The sequence below is a fragment of the Cebus imitator genome, unplaced genomic scaffold (genome assembly GCF_001604975.1).
Source record: "Cebus imitator isolate Cc_AM_T3 unplaced genomic scaffold, Cebus_imitator-1.0 Scaffold99, whole genome shotgun sequence".
Classification (NCBI taxonomy): domain Eukaryota; kingdom Metazoa; phylum Chordata; class Mammalia; order Primates; family Cebidae; genus Cebus; species Cebus imitator.
This window is the reverse complement of record NW_016107414.1, coordinates 5,334,129-5,356,130: the sequence shown is the minus strand read 5'-3', so window position 1 is coordinate 5,356,130 and position 22,002 is coordinate 5,334,129. Positions and strand designations below refer to the sequence as shown.

The window sequence follows — 22,002 nt, the reverse complement described above, 5'->3', positions numbered from 1 at the left end:
TTTTTTGAGATGGAGTCTTGCTCTGTTGCCCAGGCTGGAGTACAATGGTGCGATCTTGGCCCACTGCAATCTCCGCCTCATGGGTTCAAGCGATTCCCCTGCCTCAGCCTCCCGAGTAGCTGGGATTACAGGCACATGCCGCCACGCCCGGCTAATTTTTTGTATTTTAGTAGAGACGGGGTTTTACCATGTTGGCCAGGATGGTCATCCACTTGCTCCAGCCTCCAGAAGTGCTGGGATTATAGACATGAGCTGCCACACCTGGCCTCACAGGTGCTTGATTAATAGCTTTTGATAAACTGGCAGTTAATGACTTTCACTCTAAGATATTTCTCTGTCTGCTTTATCTCCCTGTCTCTCCCTGTCCCTTTCTCTGGCTCTTCTGTGTTCCGTCTACTGAAGATATCTCTTAAGACTGTGTCTTTAGTCCTTTCAACTTTATTTTCCAAAGAGATCTCGGCACATTCATGGCTTTAGATTTATATTTAGATCTCTGTGCTGATCTAAATCTTTTTCTATCATTCTGACCTCTAGTTTTCATTTCTTTGCTCATTTCCATTTGTTCTGCAACTATCCCTAAATATATTCTTTTCCCTGAAAACTAGTATCTGAAATCAGATGCATCCTCTTTTTCTTTAATCAACCATGTGCCCTTTCTACCTTTCTTTTTTCTGTCCTTCACTGGTTTTTCTCCCCATTTTCTCAAATAAGAATTCACAGAGGTATTTTTGTCTGTTTTGTTTTTTTGTCATCACTTCCAGTATTCAGTCTGTCACATTATTTCTTGTTTTATTATTCCATTATTTCTTCTTTGAAATGCCTTTTTTTCCCATTCCTTGTGCTACCAAATTATAACTTAGACTCATTCATTTATTCAGTTTTCCATTTGGTGAATATTTAATGAAAGATTAGCATGTACAGCATGTTTTGTTTTGTGTGGAGGAGGAGGCGTATTATATATATGTCAAAACCCTATAATATTGGCTAGTTTCTAATGTAGGTAGATACACCTGATTTACATCTTTTATATGTGTTAGCTGTAATGGGAAATCCATTGGTTGTAGAAAACTCTCCTAAACTATTTCTATACCTCCTTTCCTTAGCCTCACATTTTCTTCACTTCTACTCAAAATCCTTGTTTTGTCTACTAGTAATAAAGGGTGAAATCGATGATAGGAGTTCCCATAAGAGTTGGGAATGGGAGGGAAGTTCCTGCACCTCTTAACTCACATCTACCTGCAAAGCTCTCATGCGCATCTTCACCACATCTTTTTTTTTTTTTTTTTTTTGAGACAGGATTTGGCTCTATGACCCAGGACCCAGGCTGGAGTGTAGTGGTGTAATCATAGCTTACTGCAACCTCCAGCTGATGGATGGGCTCAAGAGATCCTCCTACCTCAGCATCTCAAGTAGCTGGGACTCTATGCATGCACCACCCACGCCTGGCTACTTTCTTTCTTTTTTTTTTTTTTGTAGAGATGAAGTCTTACTGTGTTGCCCTGGCTGATAACCACAGAATCTTAATCACATCCCAATGTCTTTTGTTGAAATGTGTGAGACAGCTTAAGTCTTAATGCTCTTTTGAAAAGGAAATCATTCTGATTTCCAGCCTTCATTTACCAGACTTAGTATTTGATCTGATTCTGTCATTCCCAAATAGAGTCTAAGTGAAAGGTCTTTTTTTTCTCACCAATTGTTATAATACTAGAACAAATGATAAAGCTGATATTTTGGTATTTTTAGTTATGCCAAAATTCACTATTAATATCACTGTCTTCTTTTAAGATACTCAGAATGTATTTTTAAAAAATCAATGGAACTAAATAATACATTTCAAAACATTATAGTTTATACATATATTAGAAAACATCAAATAAAAACACATTTTAAAAATATAAAGTTGAACACATTAAGTTCTAATATGTTATTAGATAATAAAGAATTCAAAAACACAAAATAAAAATAATCTGTCAAATATGAACACTGAAAGAATAATTTTTTAGTGTAATCTTATAAATCAGAATGCATCAGAAGTGTCATAATTCAGTCCAGTGGCTTTTAGTGCAAATTTGTTTAGCTTTTCTTTTGAAAAGCTCTGATTCTGTATTAGCTGAGGAATGATGGTGAAGAGATACATAAAAGCTAGCTCTAGATATTTTCCTGTAAATCCTTCATCTTCAAATAATCCTACTCTTATTTACAATTGAAGCAGTATTTTTTTGAGTCGCTTTTTTTGTTGATTGTAGCTATAGTTTTTGTTATTAAAAGTTCTTCTACTCATCTTCAGTTTCATCAGAAAATGATTTTGTTGCACGGTGACTTGTACCAGTTCCAATAATGTGTCCATGACTCCTCATTTGGAAAGTCCTCCAACTGGAATAAGAACTTTCTTGCCATGGAAGCTATGCCTAGTCAGGGTCATTTTTTTCTTCTTTTGATGACTATGGCAATATAGAAGAACAAAATTTAGAGATATAGAAAAGAGTGTTCAGAATTTGCAGGGTGTAAGTGGGCAGAGAATAGTGTTATTCAGGAAGTGTTTTAATCACATTTTGAGTAATTGAGTCATCATCTTGATTTCAGGGTTTTAAAAATATCAAAACTCTATGCTCTTCTGTCTGTACTGCGTTCTTTGACTGTAGTCCCTTCTCTGGGGTGGCCTCTGGGTAGCTGACTTCAGTGTGCTAGTCCCACTGTACAGCTATACTTTCCTGACCTGTTTAGCTCCTGCCTTAGTTTGTTTTGTGTTGCTCTATAAGAATACTGAGGCTGAGTAATTTATAAAGAAAATAGATTTATTTAGCTCACAGTTCTGCAGGCTCTACGCGAAGCATGGTGCCAGCATTTTCTCAGCTTCTGGTGAGGGTTCTGTGCTGCCAGAACATGGTGGAGAAAGTCAAAGGGACAGTGGGCGCATGTGAAGGGCCTGTGGCTTTATATCAACCCACTCTCAAGAAACTACTCCATTCCCACGAGAATTAATTCAGTCTTGCCAGAGCTAGAACTCACTATCTTGAGAGCAGCACCAGGTATTCATGAGAGATCCACCTCCATGACCCAGATACCTCCCGCCAGGCCCCACCTCTCAACACTGCCACACTGGGAAGAAAATGTCAACATGAGATTTAGTGGGGACAGACAAACCAGAACCAAACCACAGCAGCTCCCTTGAGAACATTCAGGACTACCACTTCTGAGCAGCTTCTGACTCTGTCTAGTTGTAGCAGCTTTAATTTCTTCCCCCATATACCCAGCAGGAATGGCCTTGCCTGGTTCTACCTCTTCTCATTCCTTAAGCAACGGATTGATTTCAGAGGACTTTTCCTGTGAGGTTCATATTCTGTTCTTTTTTTGACAGAGTAGGAGATGAGGTGGTATAGATGTGTGGAGAGGGCTGGGGAGATGGGGGTTAATAAAGAGAAGATAGAGGACATGGGAATTGCAGGACAGGAAGCCTTATGCTATGGCAGGAGTGTCCGGGATGGCAGCCTGTGGAAAAAACCGGGAAGGAGAAAAAGAGGTGGATTGCAGAGAGAGCCAGGAAAGCCAAGGCAGCTAATGACTTTATCTGAAAAAACAGCATATATAAACTGAAATATTAAGGTTTCTTTTTCTTTGGGTTTTTTTTTTTGTTTGTTTGTTTGTTTGTTTGTTTTTGAGATGGAGTCTCATTCTGTTGGCCAGGCTGGAGTGCAGTGGCACGATCTCAGCTCACTGCAACCTCAGCTTCCCATGTTCAGGCAATTCTCATGTCTCAGCATTCCAAGTAGCTGGGATTACAGGTGCGTGCCACCATGCCCAGCTAATATTTGCATTTTCGGTAGGTACAGGGTTTCATCATGTTGGCCAGACTCGTCTCAAACTCCTGACCTTAAATGATTTGCCTGCCTTGGCCTCCCAAAGTGGTGGGATTACAGGTGTGAGCCACCTAACCCAGCTTCTTTTTAAATACAGCATGCCACATCAGAAACTGGAATACCAAAACTCACAAGCCATATTTCCTATTATTTTTAATCTTAAAATTCTCTAAGAAATCCCGAAAGGTCTCTTAAGAGAACTCAAAAGGTTTAGTTTTAAAACTAGAGGATATTTTCATGGTATTGTCATTGAATTTATTCAGATTGTAAAAAAAAGTTTTTTTGAATTGGCAATAAAAGTTTTTCTATTGATATAAGGTAATATAACATTATTCTGTCTGGAATGATAAAACTATTAGCTCTGAACTGAAAAGAGAGCACTTAATGTGTTCATTTTCTTATATGAAGAAATATCTGCACTAAGAACTTGTTCATTTTACAAAGTAAGTTTTCTGTCAGAAAGACTCATTTAATTCATGACACAAATCAGAGGCCGCAGTAGGAAGATAAAATGAATGGCCAACAGTTGAAATGTGTCATCACAATTATCATGTGCAATGAGAACGTTAAAGATACTTAAAGATATTTAAGATATAAATAAGACAATTGTCCATACGCATTTGACTTGTTACTTTTTTGGGATAGGGTAAAAATAGAATTCCTGTCAATGAATTATTATTTTGCATTGAGTAGGAGATATTTATTTTGTAGGAATATACACTTTTCAGACCATTTCAGTTAAAACAGTAATGACATTACTGTTTTATTAAGGAATCTGTCTTATTAAGGAAGTGAATTTATTTTGTAGGAATATATACTTTTCAGACCATTTCAGTTAAAACAATAATGATATTAATGGAATCTGTCTTATTAAGGAAGTGAATCAACTCAACAAAAAGCTTAGAGTCATGGTCTGTGATTTTGAGTCATCTAGACAGCTTTCCAGAGTCGTCACTAGCCTTAAGACATAGCATGTTGTCTTCATTTATCTTAAACTATATCACAAAATCTCGGATATAAAATTAGTCAAATTATCATTATAAAGCCATATGCTACCTACGTCAAGACTTTTCTCTCTTCATCTGATCATATGATGTGTAATATGCTTATTTAACAAAATATAATCCATGCTAAGTAAAGCATAACATCTATGATTTTTACATCAATATTCTGAGTAGCAAAATGAGAAGTCAGATATTTATTACTATTCATATACAAATCTGTAACAAAATGTATCCATGTGGTAGATTGTCATTTTTACAACTTTATTGAGATAAATTTTACTTAAAAATTTCACATGGTAGGTTTTGAGGGAAAAAATACTTTTTAAAAACAAAAGATTAACCCTCCTGTGTGGTACATGAAAAAAAAAAACCACTAAAACTAAAAGCAATGGGCAGCCTGGGCAACATGGCTTCATGTCATGTAGAGAGACCCCCATCTCTACAAAAAAAATTTTTTTTAAACTTAGCCTGGCATGGTGGCGTGCACATGTGGTCCTAACTACCCAAGGAGACTAAGGCAGGAGGATTGCTTGAGCCCAGGAGTTCAAGACTGCAATAAACTATGATTGTATCAGTGTACTCCAGCCTAGGTGACAGAGCAAGTCCCTTTCTCTTATTATTCAAATAAAATAACTACAATTTTAAAAATAAAAATGAAAGGAAAATATTTTCACTTATAATCTCTTTATTGTGATATAACAGCAGTTTTCATTTTTCAGTATTTCTTTTCACTCATTACCTAGTTTTTTTAAGGGAAGATGGGTATCACAGGTCTCCTTGGAAGAACCTATCAATAGACAGGTTTCCAAAAGAAGACAGTCATGATCCTACTGGATAAATCTGAACGAACGATTGAATTTTAGTTAAATTCTTCTGAATTTATTCTACTGTAAAAGGGGGATCATTCTTGAACTGAACCTCTTAATGTAAATACTTTCTGTTTTTGTTCCTCTGTGTTAAATACTCTTCTTCATAATCTTTATTGAAGAAATAAGAGAATACAAAAACACATGGGGCTTGCAGTTGCTCTTTTCTTGTTTGGCTTTTGTGCAGATTACTTTGTAGCAGTCAGGCATTGTAGTTGTTAACTAAATGGGTAGGTATGACTCTACACTTAAGGAGCTTGCACCAAACCAGTAACAGGGCCTTAGGATAATCTGTTTTCTTCTCTTTTCTCCACCCATCTGGATTCTAACCATCCTTCAAGACCTAACTCAATTCCTAAACCATTCATGAAATCTGCACCATCCCAAACTTTTAATGATATTCCCTTCTTTGAACTTCTTTTGCATTATTATATATATAATTTTGCCTCTGTTTTGTCTTCTTAATAGGATTTTAAATTCTGAATATATAGTTTAGTCTCTGTTTTGTCTCCTTAGTAGGATTTTAAATTTCTTCTGAGCATGAATTATTTTCTTACTATCTTCTGGATTTTAGCATATAACGCAGTTGTAGGTAAATAAGAGATGCTGAAGTTTTTGCTGATTCCTTTGACTTGGAGACTTTTCAAGATGCACTTTATCTTTTAAAAAGAAAGAAACACAGAAATACAAAGCAAACAAACTACAAAAACAGCTTGCTTTTCACAGCCGCTAAGTAGTGGTACCACTTTTTGATTATTTGGAAATTATTCGGTTTGGGTGAGAGGTGCTAAATAAATGTATCAGGGAAGATAAATTGTTTGCACTACAGCCTAGCTGTTTACTCACAGTTTCCTCTCTTATAGATATTGCAGGAGAAGAGGCTGGGTACGATCCACACTCATTATGTCTGTTCCACAAACAAGTACTTCAAAAGGGAAAGTCATGCTTAAAGAGTACAGTGGACGCAAGATTGAAGTAGAGCACATTTTTAAATGGATAACTGCTCATGCAGCTTCTCGGATCAAAACCATTTATAATGCTGAACATTTGAAAGAAGAATGGAATAAAAGTGATCAATATTGGTTAAAAATATACCTGTTTGCAAACCTTGACCAACCTCCAGCTTTCTTCTCTGCACTAAGTATAAAGTTTACTGGAAGAGTTGAGTTTATTTTTGTTAATGTAGAAAATTGGGACAATAAGAGTTATATGACAGATATTGGCATATATAATATGCCATCATACATACTTAGAACTCCTGAAGGAATTTACAGATACGGAAACCACACAGGTGAATTTATATCACTTCAGGCCATGGATTCATTTTTGCGCTCATTACAACCTGAGGTAAATGATCTGTTTGTTTTAAGCTTGGTTCTAGTTAATCTTATGGCTTGGATGGACTTATTTATTACACAAGGAGCTACCATAAAGCGATTTGTGGTTCTCATAAGCACTTTAGGGACATATAATTCTCTATTAATTATTTCCTGGCTACCTGTATTGGGCTTTTTACAGCTACCTTACTTAGATAGCTTTTATGAATATAGCTTAAAATTGTTGAGATATTCCAATACAACCACACTGGCTTCATGGGTAAGGGCAGACTGGATGTTTTACTCTTCACACCCAGCCCTGTTTCTCAGTACATACCTTGGACATGGTTTACTAATTGATTACTTTGAGAAGAAGAGAAGGCGCAACAACAATAATGATGAAGTCAATGCCAATAACTTAGAATGGCTATCAAGTCTGTGGGACTGGTACACCAGCTACCTCTTCCACCCGATTGCTTCTTTTCAGAACTTTCCTGTAGAATCTGATTGGGACGAAGACCCTGACTTATTCTTGGAGCGCTTAGCTTTCCCTGACCTTTGGCTTCACCCTCTAATACCAACTGATTATATTAAAAATTTACCCATGTGGCGATTTAAATGTCTTGGAATCCAGTCTGAAGAGGAAATGTCAGAGGGGTCTCAAGATACTGAAAATGACTCAGAAAATGAGAACACAGACACTTTTAACAGTGAGAAGGAAGTATTTGAAGACAAGCAAAGCGTATTTCACAGTTCTCCAGGAAGAGCAAGTCACTGTGATGCTGAGGCTTGTTCATGTGCCAATAAATATTGTCAGACCAGCCCATATGAAAGGAAAGGGAGGTCATATGGATCATATAACACTAATGAAGATATGGAACCTGATTGGTTAATTTGGCCTGCTGATATGCTGCACTGTACTGAATGTGTTGTTTGCCTAGAGAATTTTGAAAATGGATGTTTGTTAATGGGGTTGCCTTGTGGTCATGTGTTTCATCAGAATTGCATTGTGATGTGGTTGGCTGGGGGCCGACATTGTTGCCCTGTTTGCCGGTGGCCTTCTTATAAAAAAAAGCAGCCATATGCACAACACCAGCCCTTGTCAAATGATGTTCCATCTTAACCATGTGCAATTTGTCCTTTATAAGCTTTGAGTATCTTACAGCTTGCCTTTTTAATGTTAGTCACAATGTTTTTGTGGTTTGAGGTTTAGTTTAATGTTAGTGCAGTGACAGGAAATACACATTATGCTAATGTTGATGACAGAATTTATTTGGTTGCCTTGTGTGTCAATTGAATGCATACTTAATTGTAAAAATTTTTATTTACAACTTTGGAAATTCAGAAGTTAATGTTTTTTGTAAGCACAAAAGAAGTATGATAGAAATTTATCCTAGCAAGACTTTACAAGATAGGATCAAATTCTAATGGAATTGAGCCGGTTTCTTATCCTAAATGTTTTCTCCCTTTTTACAATCTCTGTCCAGCACCTCTTGGTTAAATAATGTATGCTGTGAGACATGAAATTAAAACAGACCTATGAAATAAATTATTTTAAAACCAGCAGATTACAGATTTTCTAATGTTAATTTTTTTTTGATAAGGTGGCTGAATGCTATAGGTGTTTTGCTGGTTTGTTAATTTCACAGGTAGATCAAACATGATTCTTGACTGATGTTGTGGGGGAAGACAAATTACGTTGCTGACACTGGCTAGAAGTGACAGTTCACCTTTTAGCTTGGTTAGCTTTGATGGAAAAGAATTTCATGGTGGGCTTTTGAAAAAGTATTAGATAATTTATTAGTATTTAGCACGTTCATCAAATAAAACTAACTATAGCATATTAGCCACACATATTTTTCTGACTTTTACTTTTGAAATTTTTTTAAAGCCACAGAAAACTATAAACATAGTACTGTGAACATCCATTTCTCTTTATCTAATTCACATTTTGTTATATTTGTTTTATCTCCTCTCTTATATGTATATTTTTTTCTTTTATCTATTTTTTTTGCTGATCCTTTTGAAAATAAATTTGTCATCATGAATATATCACCACATGTCTAAGAACAAGGATATTCTTTTATGTAACCACTATGCCATTATGACACCCAAGAAATTTAACATGGATTCAATAATAGCTAATGTATATAAAATCGATAGTCCCCAGTTGCTCTTAAAATGTCCTTTATATCTAAATGTTTTTCTTTTGTTTTTATTGTGACCTCAGACAGAGTTTATACATTAGGTTTACTCTTTCCTTTCATCCTTTCCTCTAGAGCAATTCCCCCTGTCCCTGTTCTAAAAAGTGGACTCTTTGACTTCTCTCTGGTGGTTTGTTTTATTTTTATTTTATTTATTTTTTTCTTTTTTTTGAGATGGAGTCTCTCTTTGTCACCCAGACTGGAGTGCAGTGGCATGATCTTGGCTCACTGCAACCTCTGCTTCCTTGGTTCAGGTGATTCTCGTGCCTCAGCCTCCCAAGTAGCTGGGATTACAGACATGTGCCACCGTGCCTGGCTAATTTTTGTATTTTTATAGAGATGGGGTTTCACCAAGTAAGCCGGGCTGGTCTGAAACTCCTGGCCTCAGGTGATCCTCCCACCTCAGCCTCCCAAAGTGCTGGGATTATAGGCATGAGTCACTGCACCTGGCCCATCTGTTTTGTTTTGTTTATTAATTTAATTTTTAGTTTTTTAGAGACAAAGTCTTTCTCTGTGGGCTATGCTGGAATACAGTAGCATGATCATAGCTCACTGTAGCTTCAACTCCTGGAGTCAAGGAATCCTTCTGCCTCAGCCTCCCAAGTAGCTGGGACTACAGTCTTGAGCCACAATACAAAGTGTTTTTTGTTGTTTTTTTTTAAGAATTGGAGTCTTCCCATATTGCCTAGACTGGTATTGAGCTCCTAGGCTCAAGTGATCCTCCCAAGTAGCTGGGGTTACAGACACAAGCCATCAAGCCTTGCTAATTGACTTTTTCTGGTACTAACATTTTTGGAGACTACAGGCTGGTTGACTTATAGAATGTTCTACATTCTAGATTTGTCTGTTTCTTTCATGATTAGATTTAATTAAAGGATATTGCCTAGAAGATACGTACTTCCTATAAATCTAAATGGCATCAGGAGGCACATGTCAGTTTGCCCCATTGTTGGTGACATTTGGTTAAAGTGATATTTTCCTTATCTTTCCATTCTAAGATACATTTTCACGTTAAGAAGGAACCTGTTGAGACTATGCAAATATCCCGTTCCTCAACAATCTAACCCAATGGCTTTAACATCTGCTGATTCTTTGCATCAATCAGTTATTAAATGGGAGTTGCAACATGGGGATTTTATTTATTAATTTCAAGACAGGGGTTTGCTCTGTAACGCAAGCTGCATTGGCATGATCACCGCTCACTGCAGCCTCAACTGCCTGGGTAAGGGGGACCACAGGTGTGTGGCACCACATTTAGCTAATTTTTGTTTTGTTTTGTTTTTGGTAGAGACGGTTTCACCATGGTGCCAGGCTGGTCTTGAACTCCTGGGCTCAAGTGATCCACTTGCCTTAGCTTCTCAAAGTGCTGGGATTACAGGCATGAGCCAGTGCGCCTGTCTAAGATGGGGGTTTTCTTTTTTTTTTATAGAAGCGGGGTTTCACCATATTGGCCAGGTTGGTCTTAAACTGCTGACCTCAGGTAATCCACCCCCTTCGGCCTCCCAAAGTGCTGGAATTACAAGCATGAACCACCACGCCCGGCCTTAAGATGGGGGTTTTCTAATACCATCATTCATTCTACATTTATTGGCTGACTTTTTTGTGAACAAGAACTTTATATTTTTCTTTCACACTTTAGATTCTCAGATTTTTAAAAATATCTTATGTGTTAGAATTTATTATTCTCGATTTTCAAATCGTTTCAGATTTGGCTACTGGGAGCCTCTCTAAGCGAGCTCTTACGTCTCATTGACAGTTCCTTTAATCTTGAAGCACTTCCTTACTTTTTGACACAAGGTATCCGAGGTTCACTTTGTATTTTCTCTGAGCTAGCCCTGTAGTCAGCCATTTCTTCAAAGTGCCCATTTCATGGTAGACTTCTAAAATCCTTAATTGAATCCCCACAAAATGGCAAGAAATTTTTTTCATTCTGAATTACTGCTAGACTACTAACAAACATTTTTCCCCTTCATGATGCATTGTGTCCCACTTTTATATGCTAATGGAATAATAAGGCCTGGCAGTTACTTTGTAGTAATATTTAGGAGTTTTTAAGTAAAAGTGCAAGCACAGCTTCTTGTGCTCTCATTTTACTTTTGAAAAAAGTAATCATTCACAGTTCTCAAATATGAACATAAAAACAAATTAAAAAAAAATTTAAGTGCTCACATTATTGTAAATATTAGTGTTTCTCAAGGTTCTGTCATTGATTCACTGATTTTTTTTTCTCTCTTCATTGGATGTCTTCTAAATCTACATGTCTAAGCAAAGGCCCCTCCCAGAGCTTCACTTTCATTTATAGCTATCTGCTGGACAGCTCCTCCTGGATGTTTTTAAGTACTTAAGAAGCCTAAAAGAGCTTTTTTATTCATTTATCCCACCCCCAGTCATCCTCTTAATTAAGGTCCTGACTGCAGTGAATTAAAAATTATATATATATATACACGTGTGTATATATGCATGTGTATATTTATATACATATATGCACACATGTGCATGCATATGAAATGTACACAAAAGCATAGAAATTTTTGAATAGAATCAAAATTTCTCCAGTATTCCAGGGCACGCCATACATTGGAGACTACTAACTTGGAAAATAAACCAATCTCTAACACTGGCTTTCAAGGTTCATCATCTGCTCCTGGCCTACTTCTTATACTCATCATGACACTGTATTCTGCTTGTGGCCCAGGCTCATGCTCTCATTTTTCCTAACTTGGTGCTTTGCTATTCCCTCTATATGACATTCTCACCCCTTCCTCTCTGCTTTGCCTGGCAAAATCCCAGTTTCTCTAGAAATTCGGTCCCTTCCTACCCATCTTCTCCTTCCTCACCAGGCCTATAAAGAGACAAAAATATAAAATGAATGTATATTTTTTGATATGCATTCATTTTATATTTTGTTGATTTTGCTCCATTGTTGATGATCAAACTTAGCATCATCAACAGTGGAGCAAACCGATGTGTGCCCTTCCTCCATATCCCAGTGATGCCATGTACATACCTGTCACACTTAGCTGCACTGAATTAAAACTCTGTGTCTTTAGTGAGCTCCTTTATGGTAGAAGCTGTGTTTTATTCATCCAAGTATCCACAGTGAGGGCACAAAATAGACATAATACATTTTCAATGTTAGATGTGCAATTAAAATACTACAGTAAGATTGGAGGGAAAATAATTGCCAAAGGTACATGTCTCCAGGTGACCTTGACTCATCGATTAATTGTTAAGCACAACAAGTAATAATGCTTTTGTCAGATTTTCCTAGAGGTGGAGCACTGAAGGAAATGTTTAAGGTTGACAGACTCTAAACTTCAGCTGTGTTTAAAAGAAAACTTTGAATTCTTAGAACAGCCTATCACATGTAATGAACTACAGATTTCAAGTATGTGGGCTTTGTAGTTACTGAACTCTATGATTAACTGTAATAGTAGGTTGATTTTTTTTCTGATCAAGAGTTTTTCTACTGCCTTCTCTAATAATTTCTTGTGTAGTCTTTTCTTTCTTTAAGGATGGTAAGCTCCCTGAGGGCAGGAGTAACACTATAATCTACTCTTATATTCTTAACATATTAGACCCAGAGTAGATATTCAGTCAATAATTGTTGGCTTGAACTTTGATAATCTATTTTAATTTTCCCCTTTACCAAACTTTTATTTATTGATTTATTTATTGATTTTTGAGACAGAGTCTTGCTCTGTCACCCAGGCTGGAGTGTGGGGGCACAATCTTGAGTCACTGCAACCTCTTCCTCCCAGTTTCAAGTGATTCTCCTGTCTCAGCCTCCTGAATAGCTGGGATTACAGGCACATACCACTGTACCCGGCTAATTTTTGTATTTTTAGTAGAGACGGGGTTTCACCATGTTGGCCAAGTTGGTCTTGAACTCCTGACCTCAAGTGATCCGCCCACATCAGCTTCCCAGAGTGCTGGGATTACAGGCATGAGCCACCACACCCAGTTTTTACCAAACTTTTTACTATCCATTTTGAATAGGTGGAAAAGATTTAACAGAAGAGATTATATTTTTAGTGCCCATTAGTAGTGACAAAAATATTAATATTTATGGCCTGCTCTAAGCCAAAAACTTAATTTTTCCCCATAGTTACATACTTCTTTTCTTCTATTCCTTAGATTATTTGAGAGCCTGGCAGATTATTCATGTGATCTTTCTCCTCGCTCTCCCACATTTTCCTCCTTGGCCATTTTATTATTCCTTAAAATTCTACCAAAGGGACATGAGGTAGAGAAAGATGAGGTGTTAGGTACTTTTGCTACTGGATCTGATTAAAAATTTAGAGAAGAATAAATTGAAATTTGTTAAAATGCTTTTGAATCATCTGTGTTTTAGTCATTCTTGTTCTTTGTTGTCAATAATTAAATTTATTAACATGATCAATTTAGGCAATCTTTTCATTTAATTTTTTGTAATTAAATGTAATGATGTAAAATTATTACATTTTTTGTAATGATGTAAAGTCTCATCAAAAGATGTTATTGTTTTATTTATACTAGGTTACTTTACTTCATAAAATCTCTGTGCAACAGGTAGAGTAGAAGGAATTCCCATTTAAGAGATGATCAAGAACTCAGGACAATCCAGATTGTTACAGATGTGAGTAGGACAAAGCTTTCAAATTTGCATGTCTTCAGGGCCCCGGGAAAGTGTGAGTCAGGAGTGATTAGAGCAGAAGTGTGTGTGCTCTACCTTTTACTTATTTATTTAAAAAAATTTTTTTTTTTTTTTTGAGTCAGAGTCTCACTCTATTGCCCAGGCTGGAGTGCAGTGGCGTGATCTTGGCTCACTGCAACCTCCACCTCTCAGGTTCAAGTGATTCTCCTGCCTCAGCCTCCCAATTAACTGGGATCACAGGTGCCCACCACCATGCCCGGCTATTTTTCGTATTTTCAGTAGAGAGAGAGTTTCATCAGGTTGGCCAGGCTGGTCTTGAAATCCTGACTTCAGGCGAGCCGCCTGCCTTGGCCTCCCTAAGTGCTGAAATTACAGGCATGAGCCACCACACCTGGCCAGCATTGTGTCTTTTAAAATGTACATACCTTAATTTTAAAATATTTTATTGCTAAAAAATGTTAATGATCACCCGAGCCTTCAGCAAGTTGTAATCATGTGCTGGGGGAGGGTTTTGCTTCAATGTTGATGTCTGCTGACTGAGCAGGGTGGTCGTTGCTGAAAGTTGGGGTGGTTGTGACAATGAAGACGACACTATCCATTGACTCTGCTTTCACAAAAGAGCTCTCTGTAACGTGTGATGATGCTGTCTGACAGTATTTTACCCACAGAACTTTTTCAAAATTAAGTCAGTCCTCTCAAGTCCTGCTGCTGCTTCATCAACTAAGTTTGTATACTATTCTAAGTCCTTTCTTGTCATTTTAACGATGTGCACAGCATTTTCACCAAGAGTACATTTTATCTTAAAAAAAAAAAAGTCATTTTGCTCATCCATAAGAAGCAACTCCTCATCCACTCAAGTTTTAACATGAGATTGCACAATTCAGTCACATTTTTGGGCTCTACATCTTGTTCTCTTGCCATGTCCAACACATCTGTAGTTACTTTCCCAAAGTCTCCATAGGATTGGAATCAACTTCTTCCAAACTCCTGTTAATGGTGATATTTTGACCTCCTCCCCATGAATCATGAATGTTTTTAATGACATCTATAATTATGAATCCTTTCCAGAAGATTTTCAATTTACTTTGCCCAGATTCATCAGAGAAACCACTATCTATGGCAGCTATAGCCTTATGAACTGTATTTCTTAAATAATAAGACTAAAAATAAAAATTACTCCTGAAGAATGGATGTTACTATACATTAGCAGGCATGAAAACTATCTCCCTGTAGAGTGCCATCAGAGCTCTTGGGAGACCAGGCACATTGTCAACAAGCAGTAATATTTCAATCTTTTTTTCTGAGCAGTAAGTCTCATCAGTGAGCTTAAAATATTCAGTGAACCATGCTGTAAACAGATATGCTGTCGTCCAGGTTCTGTTGTTCCATTCATAGAGCACAGGCAGAGTAGATGTAGCATAATTTTTAAGGGTCCTAGGACTTGGAGGATGGTTAACGGGCATTGGCTTCAACTTAAAGTCACCAGCTGTATTAACCCCTAACTAAAGAGTTGGCCTGTCCTTTGAAGCTTTGAAATTACGTGTTGACTTCTCTCCAGCTGTGAAAGTTCTAGATGGCATCTTCTTCCAATAGAAACCTCTTTTGCCTACACTGAAAATCTGTTGTTTAGTGTGGTCACCTTGAGGATAACTTGCTGCAGCTTCTACATCAGCACTTGCGGCTTCACCTTGCACTTTTATGTTATGGAGACGGCCTCTTTCCTTAAACATCATGAATCAACCAACCTCTGCTACCTTCCAACTTTTCCTCTGCAGCTTCCTCACTTCTCTCAGCCTTCAGCACTGAAAAGAGTTGGGGTCTTGCACTGGATTAGGCGTTGGCTTAAGGGAATTTTGCGGCTAGTTTGATCTTCTATCCAGACCGCTACAGCTCTCTTCATATCAGCAATAAGGCTGTTTCATTTTCTTATCACTTATATGTTCACTGGAGTAGCACTTTTAATTTCCTTCAGGAACCTTTCTTTTGCATTCACAACTTGGCTGTTTGGCACAAGAGACCTAGCATTTGGCCTCTCTCAGTTTTCAACATGGCTTCCTCACTAAGGTTAATTATTTCTAGCTTTTGATTTAATGTGAGACCTGCAACTCTTTTCACTTGAACACTTAGAAGCCATTAATTTGCCTAATTGGACATGGCTGGCCAGTGGAGCAGTTAGAATACACACAGTATTTATCAGTTAAGTTCTCTGTATTATATGGGTTCAGTTCATGATGCCCCAAAACAGTTGCAATAGTAACATCAATGATCATGGATTACAGATCATCATACAGATATAATCATAGTGAAAAAGTTTGATATATTGCTACAATTACCAAGATGTGACATGAAGACACGAAGTGAGCACATGCTGTTGGAAAAATGGCACTGATAGAATTGCTTGACACAAGATCACAACAAACCTTCAATTTGTGAAAAAAACACAGTATCTGGCAGTGGCTCACACCTGTAATCCCAACACTCTGAGAAGCCAAGGTGGGTGGATCACCTGAGGTCAGGAGTTCAAAACCAGCCTGGCCAACTTGGCTAAACCCTGTCTCTACTAAAAATAAAAAAATTTCTTGGGCATGGTGGTAATCCCAGCTACTCGGGAGACTGAAGCAAGAGAATCACTTGAAACCGGTAGGCAGAGGTTGCAGTGAGCAGAGATTGCCCCATTGCAGTCCAGCCTGGCTGACAAGAGCAAAACTCCAAGAGCAAAAAGAAAAAAACCCACAGTATCTGTGGTGCACTGTACAGTAAAACAAGGTATCCCTGACACTTGTTACTGTCAAATTCCCTTCGTTTATGTGCGTAATGGGATAATAGACTCCTTACATTAGATGTTAAATGGTTTTTGAATACTCTTATTTACAACCTCTTTTAAAATACACTCTTAGTGTTGACCTAGAGAATACTTAACTAAATTTATAGCATATTTATCTAATAATGAAGAACAAAAGTAAGCTTAAAAATAGAGAAGCACCTAAAGAATGAATGCTCTAAAGAGATGTCAAAGGCATGCAAATGTTTTCTAATTCATAAGCATCTACTTAATGAATGAGGAGCCTGAGGGAATTTATTTTACTTTGCATAGGTTTCAATGAACTTGTTGACCTGGCTTCTTAGTCTTCAGGAGTCACACCTATAGAAGCTGCGGAGTAGGGGAGGGGCCTGCCAGAGGCAGGCCAAAGAGGTCATAGTTACAACTTTTAATGGAAATGATGGAAGGTATGAAGAAACAAAACAAAAGACAGTAGTTTGTGGCCAGGTAGTGCAGTAACAAATAATGTCTTGAAAGGATGTCACTATCTTGCCAACAATGACTCTGCATCACCAAGAAAAATATTTTACCAGTACCATCTGTGCAAGAAATCAGGAAGATTCATTTTATAAAATTTAAAAAAGTTAACTTTGAACTGTTTTGGCAAAGTGAAAAGTTTCTGTTTCTAGGAAAACTCATTTTGGGGAATGGAGTGAGAAGGACAGAAATCTGGTTCCTGGATTCCCTTATAAAAGGTTAACGAAGGCTGAGACAGGCAGATCGCTTGAGCTCAGGAGTTCAATACCAGCCTGGGCAACATGGTGGAACTCAATTTCTAAGAAATACAAAAATTAACCAGGTGTGGTGGCGTGAATGCCTGTAGTCCCAGATACTTGGGGGGCTAAGGCAGGAGAATCGCTTGAATGTGGGAGGAATAAAATATGGTTAATGGCCTGTCTCACCAGTTTTGCCTTAAACCATGCCATCAGTTATATAATATAAAAATGATGTTCTGGCTCTGGGATGGCTAGGAAGGTCTGCGGGGAAGGTGGCTCGGGAGCCCCGTCCTCCGCCCCCTCGGGGGCTGCGGCGGCCCCCCCCCCCCCCCCGCCCCGCGTATTACAGTCCCTCCTCCCCCCCGCAGCAGCACTCTCCGAATCCTGGGGTATTTTTTTTTAAAAAAAAGATGTTCACGTACAGTGTGTATTTAGTGTCACTACTGTTCTAAAATTCTGTGAGCTCTTTTCATTGGGGAAGTTGCTTTCAGAATGCCGTCCATTTGTTGATAAAAGAGTCTAGGGCCATGTTTGTGAGGTCCTTTCAGAAAGACGAAGTAGTAGGGTTTCAAGCACAGCAAAAGGAAAGTTAGAGCTTCTTGATATTTTCAGGGCAGCTTTTGTTTTTATTGTTTAAGTGCTCTCCATTTATTTTTACTTAATTTCTGAGCCAAGTGGCTAAAACAGTAGGTTTCTGGAACAGCATTCCTCAAGCTGACTCCTAGTTTTGTTGCCAGAGGCTCAGGTAAGACATACCTCTCAAAATGCCAAACATGGCAATATCTTGGAATTTTAAAACCATCTTGTTAAAATTATTTATTCGTTTTGAAAGTGGTGAACTTGGTGACCAATCTTGATGTATATTGCTTTGCTTTAAAAGTACCTAAATTTGTTTGGTGAGGAAAAAAACAATGTGATTCTTAACAGTTTTTCTGTTTAAAATAATAGAATCTGATTGTCAGAAGCAAATGTGAAGGTCATTTAGTCAGTTTTCTCTATGAATTTAGATTCTTTTATGTCCTTGTTACAAATTGGCACACTTATCATCTAACAAAAGGCATGCTACATTTGCAAAAATCTACAAACATTCCACCTGCCAGGATCCACAGAAAAGACAACGCAGCAACAGCAAGGGCTGAAAGCCCAGATCTGGACACTTTGTTGGACACCTCCCAGTCATCATCTTTGGGAGGCAGGATGAGTCAGGAGTTTATCTTTTTAAAAAAGCTAGTTCTAATAGAACCTATTTGCTCTGAAATATGATATTTCCATTATTCATCAAAATGGCTCATATTTAACCAGGATTTTTATTTAGAGAGAAAACTGTGAATGTAAGATGTTAAAGATCTTCCTCATGAGTTCAGCACCAAACTCATTCCACTACCCTGAACATCTCCAAAAAAGGGAAAAGGAGGCATGAAAGGCAGCTTTCTTCTGCTTCAGCCAAGCATATCCTCTGCTATTACTGAACAAGGGCAGATTTACACAGACTTTGCTGTATTTTTGTGGCTATGGGAAGGATGAGAAGTAGTACTACCAAACCATGAAAAGGATGAGGGGTAACACTGCTAAAGCGAAAGAGAATTTGTTGCATAATATGCACTAGATTGAGCTATGCAGAAATTAAAGACCTTTTACAATTTCAAAGATTTCTAAGGATTAGAAAAGCCTGCAATAATTCATTCAGTTGTATTTCTTTAGCCTAAGCAGGAATGTATCTAATTAACTCATTCTGGAAAAACGTATGTCTTCAGAGTCCTGGATTTTGTTTAAACAGCTTGGAGTTTTTAGTCAAGGAACATGTGTGTTAACTATTAGCTACATGTTATCTGAGAATTATTCCACAGTCTGAATGCAGTAGTAGAATTTTCTGAAATAATATTCCTATAGGGCAAACCACATGTAGGAAGTGAAAAGGGCTTTTGAAGTCTCATAGCATGTATTAATTAGCTAAAAAGGAGAGGGCTGAGAGAGGAAAGAAATGGAACTAGTGTGCAGCATCTTTACCAACTCTTCTTTGTTTAACCATTTCCAGCCATCTAGGGAAAATATATTATTTTATCCCTTTAGTTAAAGTTTTTATTGAAGGGCAATATATCTTCTTAAAGTATACCAGTTTCAAACATGAAGGTACACAAGTTTCAGATATGAAGTTTCAAATATGAAGATTATTAATTTGTCACAAAGTCAACACCCTGATGTAACCTATCACCCAGATAAAGGAACAGAACAATTGCCACATTCATAAGGAAACAGACGGAGGTTCCACCTTCACATTCCTCCTCAAATGTAATCCCTGTGATAACTTCTACATTCATGGATTCGTTTTGCCTCTTTTTAAATGTTATACTATTTACATCATATAGGATGTAGACATTTGCCTATAGTTTCTTTTATTTACATTGTGAGGTTTATCTCTTTCATATGTAGTAGTAGCTTGTTCATCTTCAGTACTGTGTAGAATTGTATGAACACACCACAATGTATAGTTATTCATTCTATTGTGATGAGCAATCTAGCTTATTTTCAGTTTTTGGCAATTGCAAATAGCACTACTATAAATAAAAATAATGAAAATAATGAAAACAAGAAAACAAAAAAGACAGTACTTCTATGAATATTCTTGTATATAATTTTGGTTCATATATATTCACATTTCTCTTGAGGGTGTTGTGTTATTGAGTGTGCCTATGTTCATTATTGGTAAACATGAATCATTTTCTAAAATGGTTGTACCAATTTACATTTTCTTCAGTGGTATAAGAAAGTTCCAGTGTTTCATATTCTTACTACATTTGAAGTTACATATATTTTTTCATATTAGCATTTTTGGTTACTGTATAGAGGTATCTTTTGGGGTTTTAATTTGCATTTCTCATTCCTGTACACCAATAAGAGCCAAGCTGAGGGCCAAATCAGGAATACAATTGCATTCACAATTGCCACAAAAAGAAAAAAGTACCTACGAATACAGCTAACCAGGAAGGTGGAAGATCTCTACAATAAGAATAACAAAACTCTGCTCAAAGAAATCAGAGCTGACACAAACAAATGGAAAAACGGTCTATGCTCATGGATAGAAAGAAAAATATCATAAAAATGGCCATACTACCCAAAGCAATATACAGATTCAATGCTATTCATATCAAACTACCAATGATATTCTTTACAGAACTAGAAAAAAAATTATTTTAAAATTCACATGGAACCAAAAAAGAGCCCAAATAGCCAAGGCAATCCTAAGCAACAAAGTCTGGAGGCATCATATTACCTGACTTCAAACTATACGACAGGGCTACAGGAGCCAAAACAGCATGGTACTGGTACCAAAACAGACACATAGACCAATGGAACAAAACAGAGGCCTCAGAAATAACACCACACATCTACAACCATCTGATCTTTGACAAAGCTGACAAAACCAAGCAATGAGGAAAAGATCGTGCCATTGCACTCCAGCCTGGGCAATACAGAAAAAAACTCCGTCCAACAACAACAAAAAGAAAAACAAGATCACATCTTTTGCAGAAATATGGATGTAGCTGGAGGCCATTATCCTTAGTAAAATAACGCAAGAGCAAAAAACAAAATGCCACATGTTCTGTCTTATAAATGACAGCTAAATGATGAAAACTCATGGACACAAAGAGGGGAACAGTAGACACCGGGGCCTAAGTGAAGGTGGAGGGTGAGAGGAGAGAGAGAAGCAGAACAAATAGCTATTGTGTATTCACTAGTACCTAAGTGATGAAATAATCTGTACGACAAGCCCCTGTGACATGAGTTTACCTATATAACAAACCTGCACATGTACTCCTGAACCTAAAATAAAAGTTAAATGAAAAAAAATTTGCATTTCTCCAGTGACTAACGAGGCTAAGACTATTGTCATATGTTTATTAGTCATTTGAAAACCTCTTTTGGGAAGTGCTTGTTAAAATCTTTTGCCAGTTTTTCTATTGGGTTGCTGTCTATCTTTTTCTTATTGAATCATAGGAGTCCTTTATATGTTTTAGATATGAGTCCTTTGTCAAATATATTTATTGCAAATGTTTTCTCCCAGTCTGTGGCTTTCCTTTTTTAGGAGGAAGAGAGTTTTTTAAACCTTATTTTCTTGGGAAATTTCAATTATATAGAAAAGTAGAGAGATTAATATGGTTAATTCTCATCTACCCAACTTCAACAATTATCAACTCATAGTCAGCCTTGTTTCAGCTATATCCCCACTAAAAATCACTTTCTTCCATTGTCCTAATCTGCCCTTTTGTTTCCATTATTTAAACTTTAGGCCTTTAATACTTAATTTGATATTTATTTATTCCTATATTAATTGGATTATATCTATTTGAATTAATAGTTAAATCTAGTGAATGCATTTTCATACTTATTTTATCTTAGCTCTCTGCCTATGGCGACTGTGTTGAGCACTTCCTCCTTGAAATTCCTTTCCCTTGAGCTTCTGTGGTACTACTCTATCTGATTTTCACCTACTTCTCTGATCTTTACTTCATAATTTCCTTCCTGAAATGTTCTTCCTCCTCTGCTTCTTCAGAGTTATTGTTTTCCTAGAGTTCTGTTCCAG

At 37.2% G+C, this 22,002-nt stretch overlaps 1 protein-coding gene across 2 annotated transcripts in view; it reads left to right on the top strand.

Moving 5' to 3' along the window:
- Positions 1–22,002, top strand: part of LOC108310005 (charged multivesicular body protein 3) — a 110,454-nt gene that overhangs the window by 13,324 nt on the left and 75,128 nt on the right. The window contains exon 3 of one of the 2 annotated variants that reach the window (XM_037741373.1): positions 6,591–8,614. The exons of the other annotated variant lie outside the window; for it this stretch is intronic. Coding sequence (XP_037597301.1) covers positions 6,591–6,677 — 87 coding nt within the window. The 3' untranslated portion in view covers positions 6,678–8,614. Of the gene's footprint in view, positions 1–6,590; positions 8,615–22,002 lie in introns of those variants that run through there. 2 annotated transcript variants of the gene reach the window in all.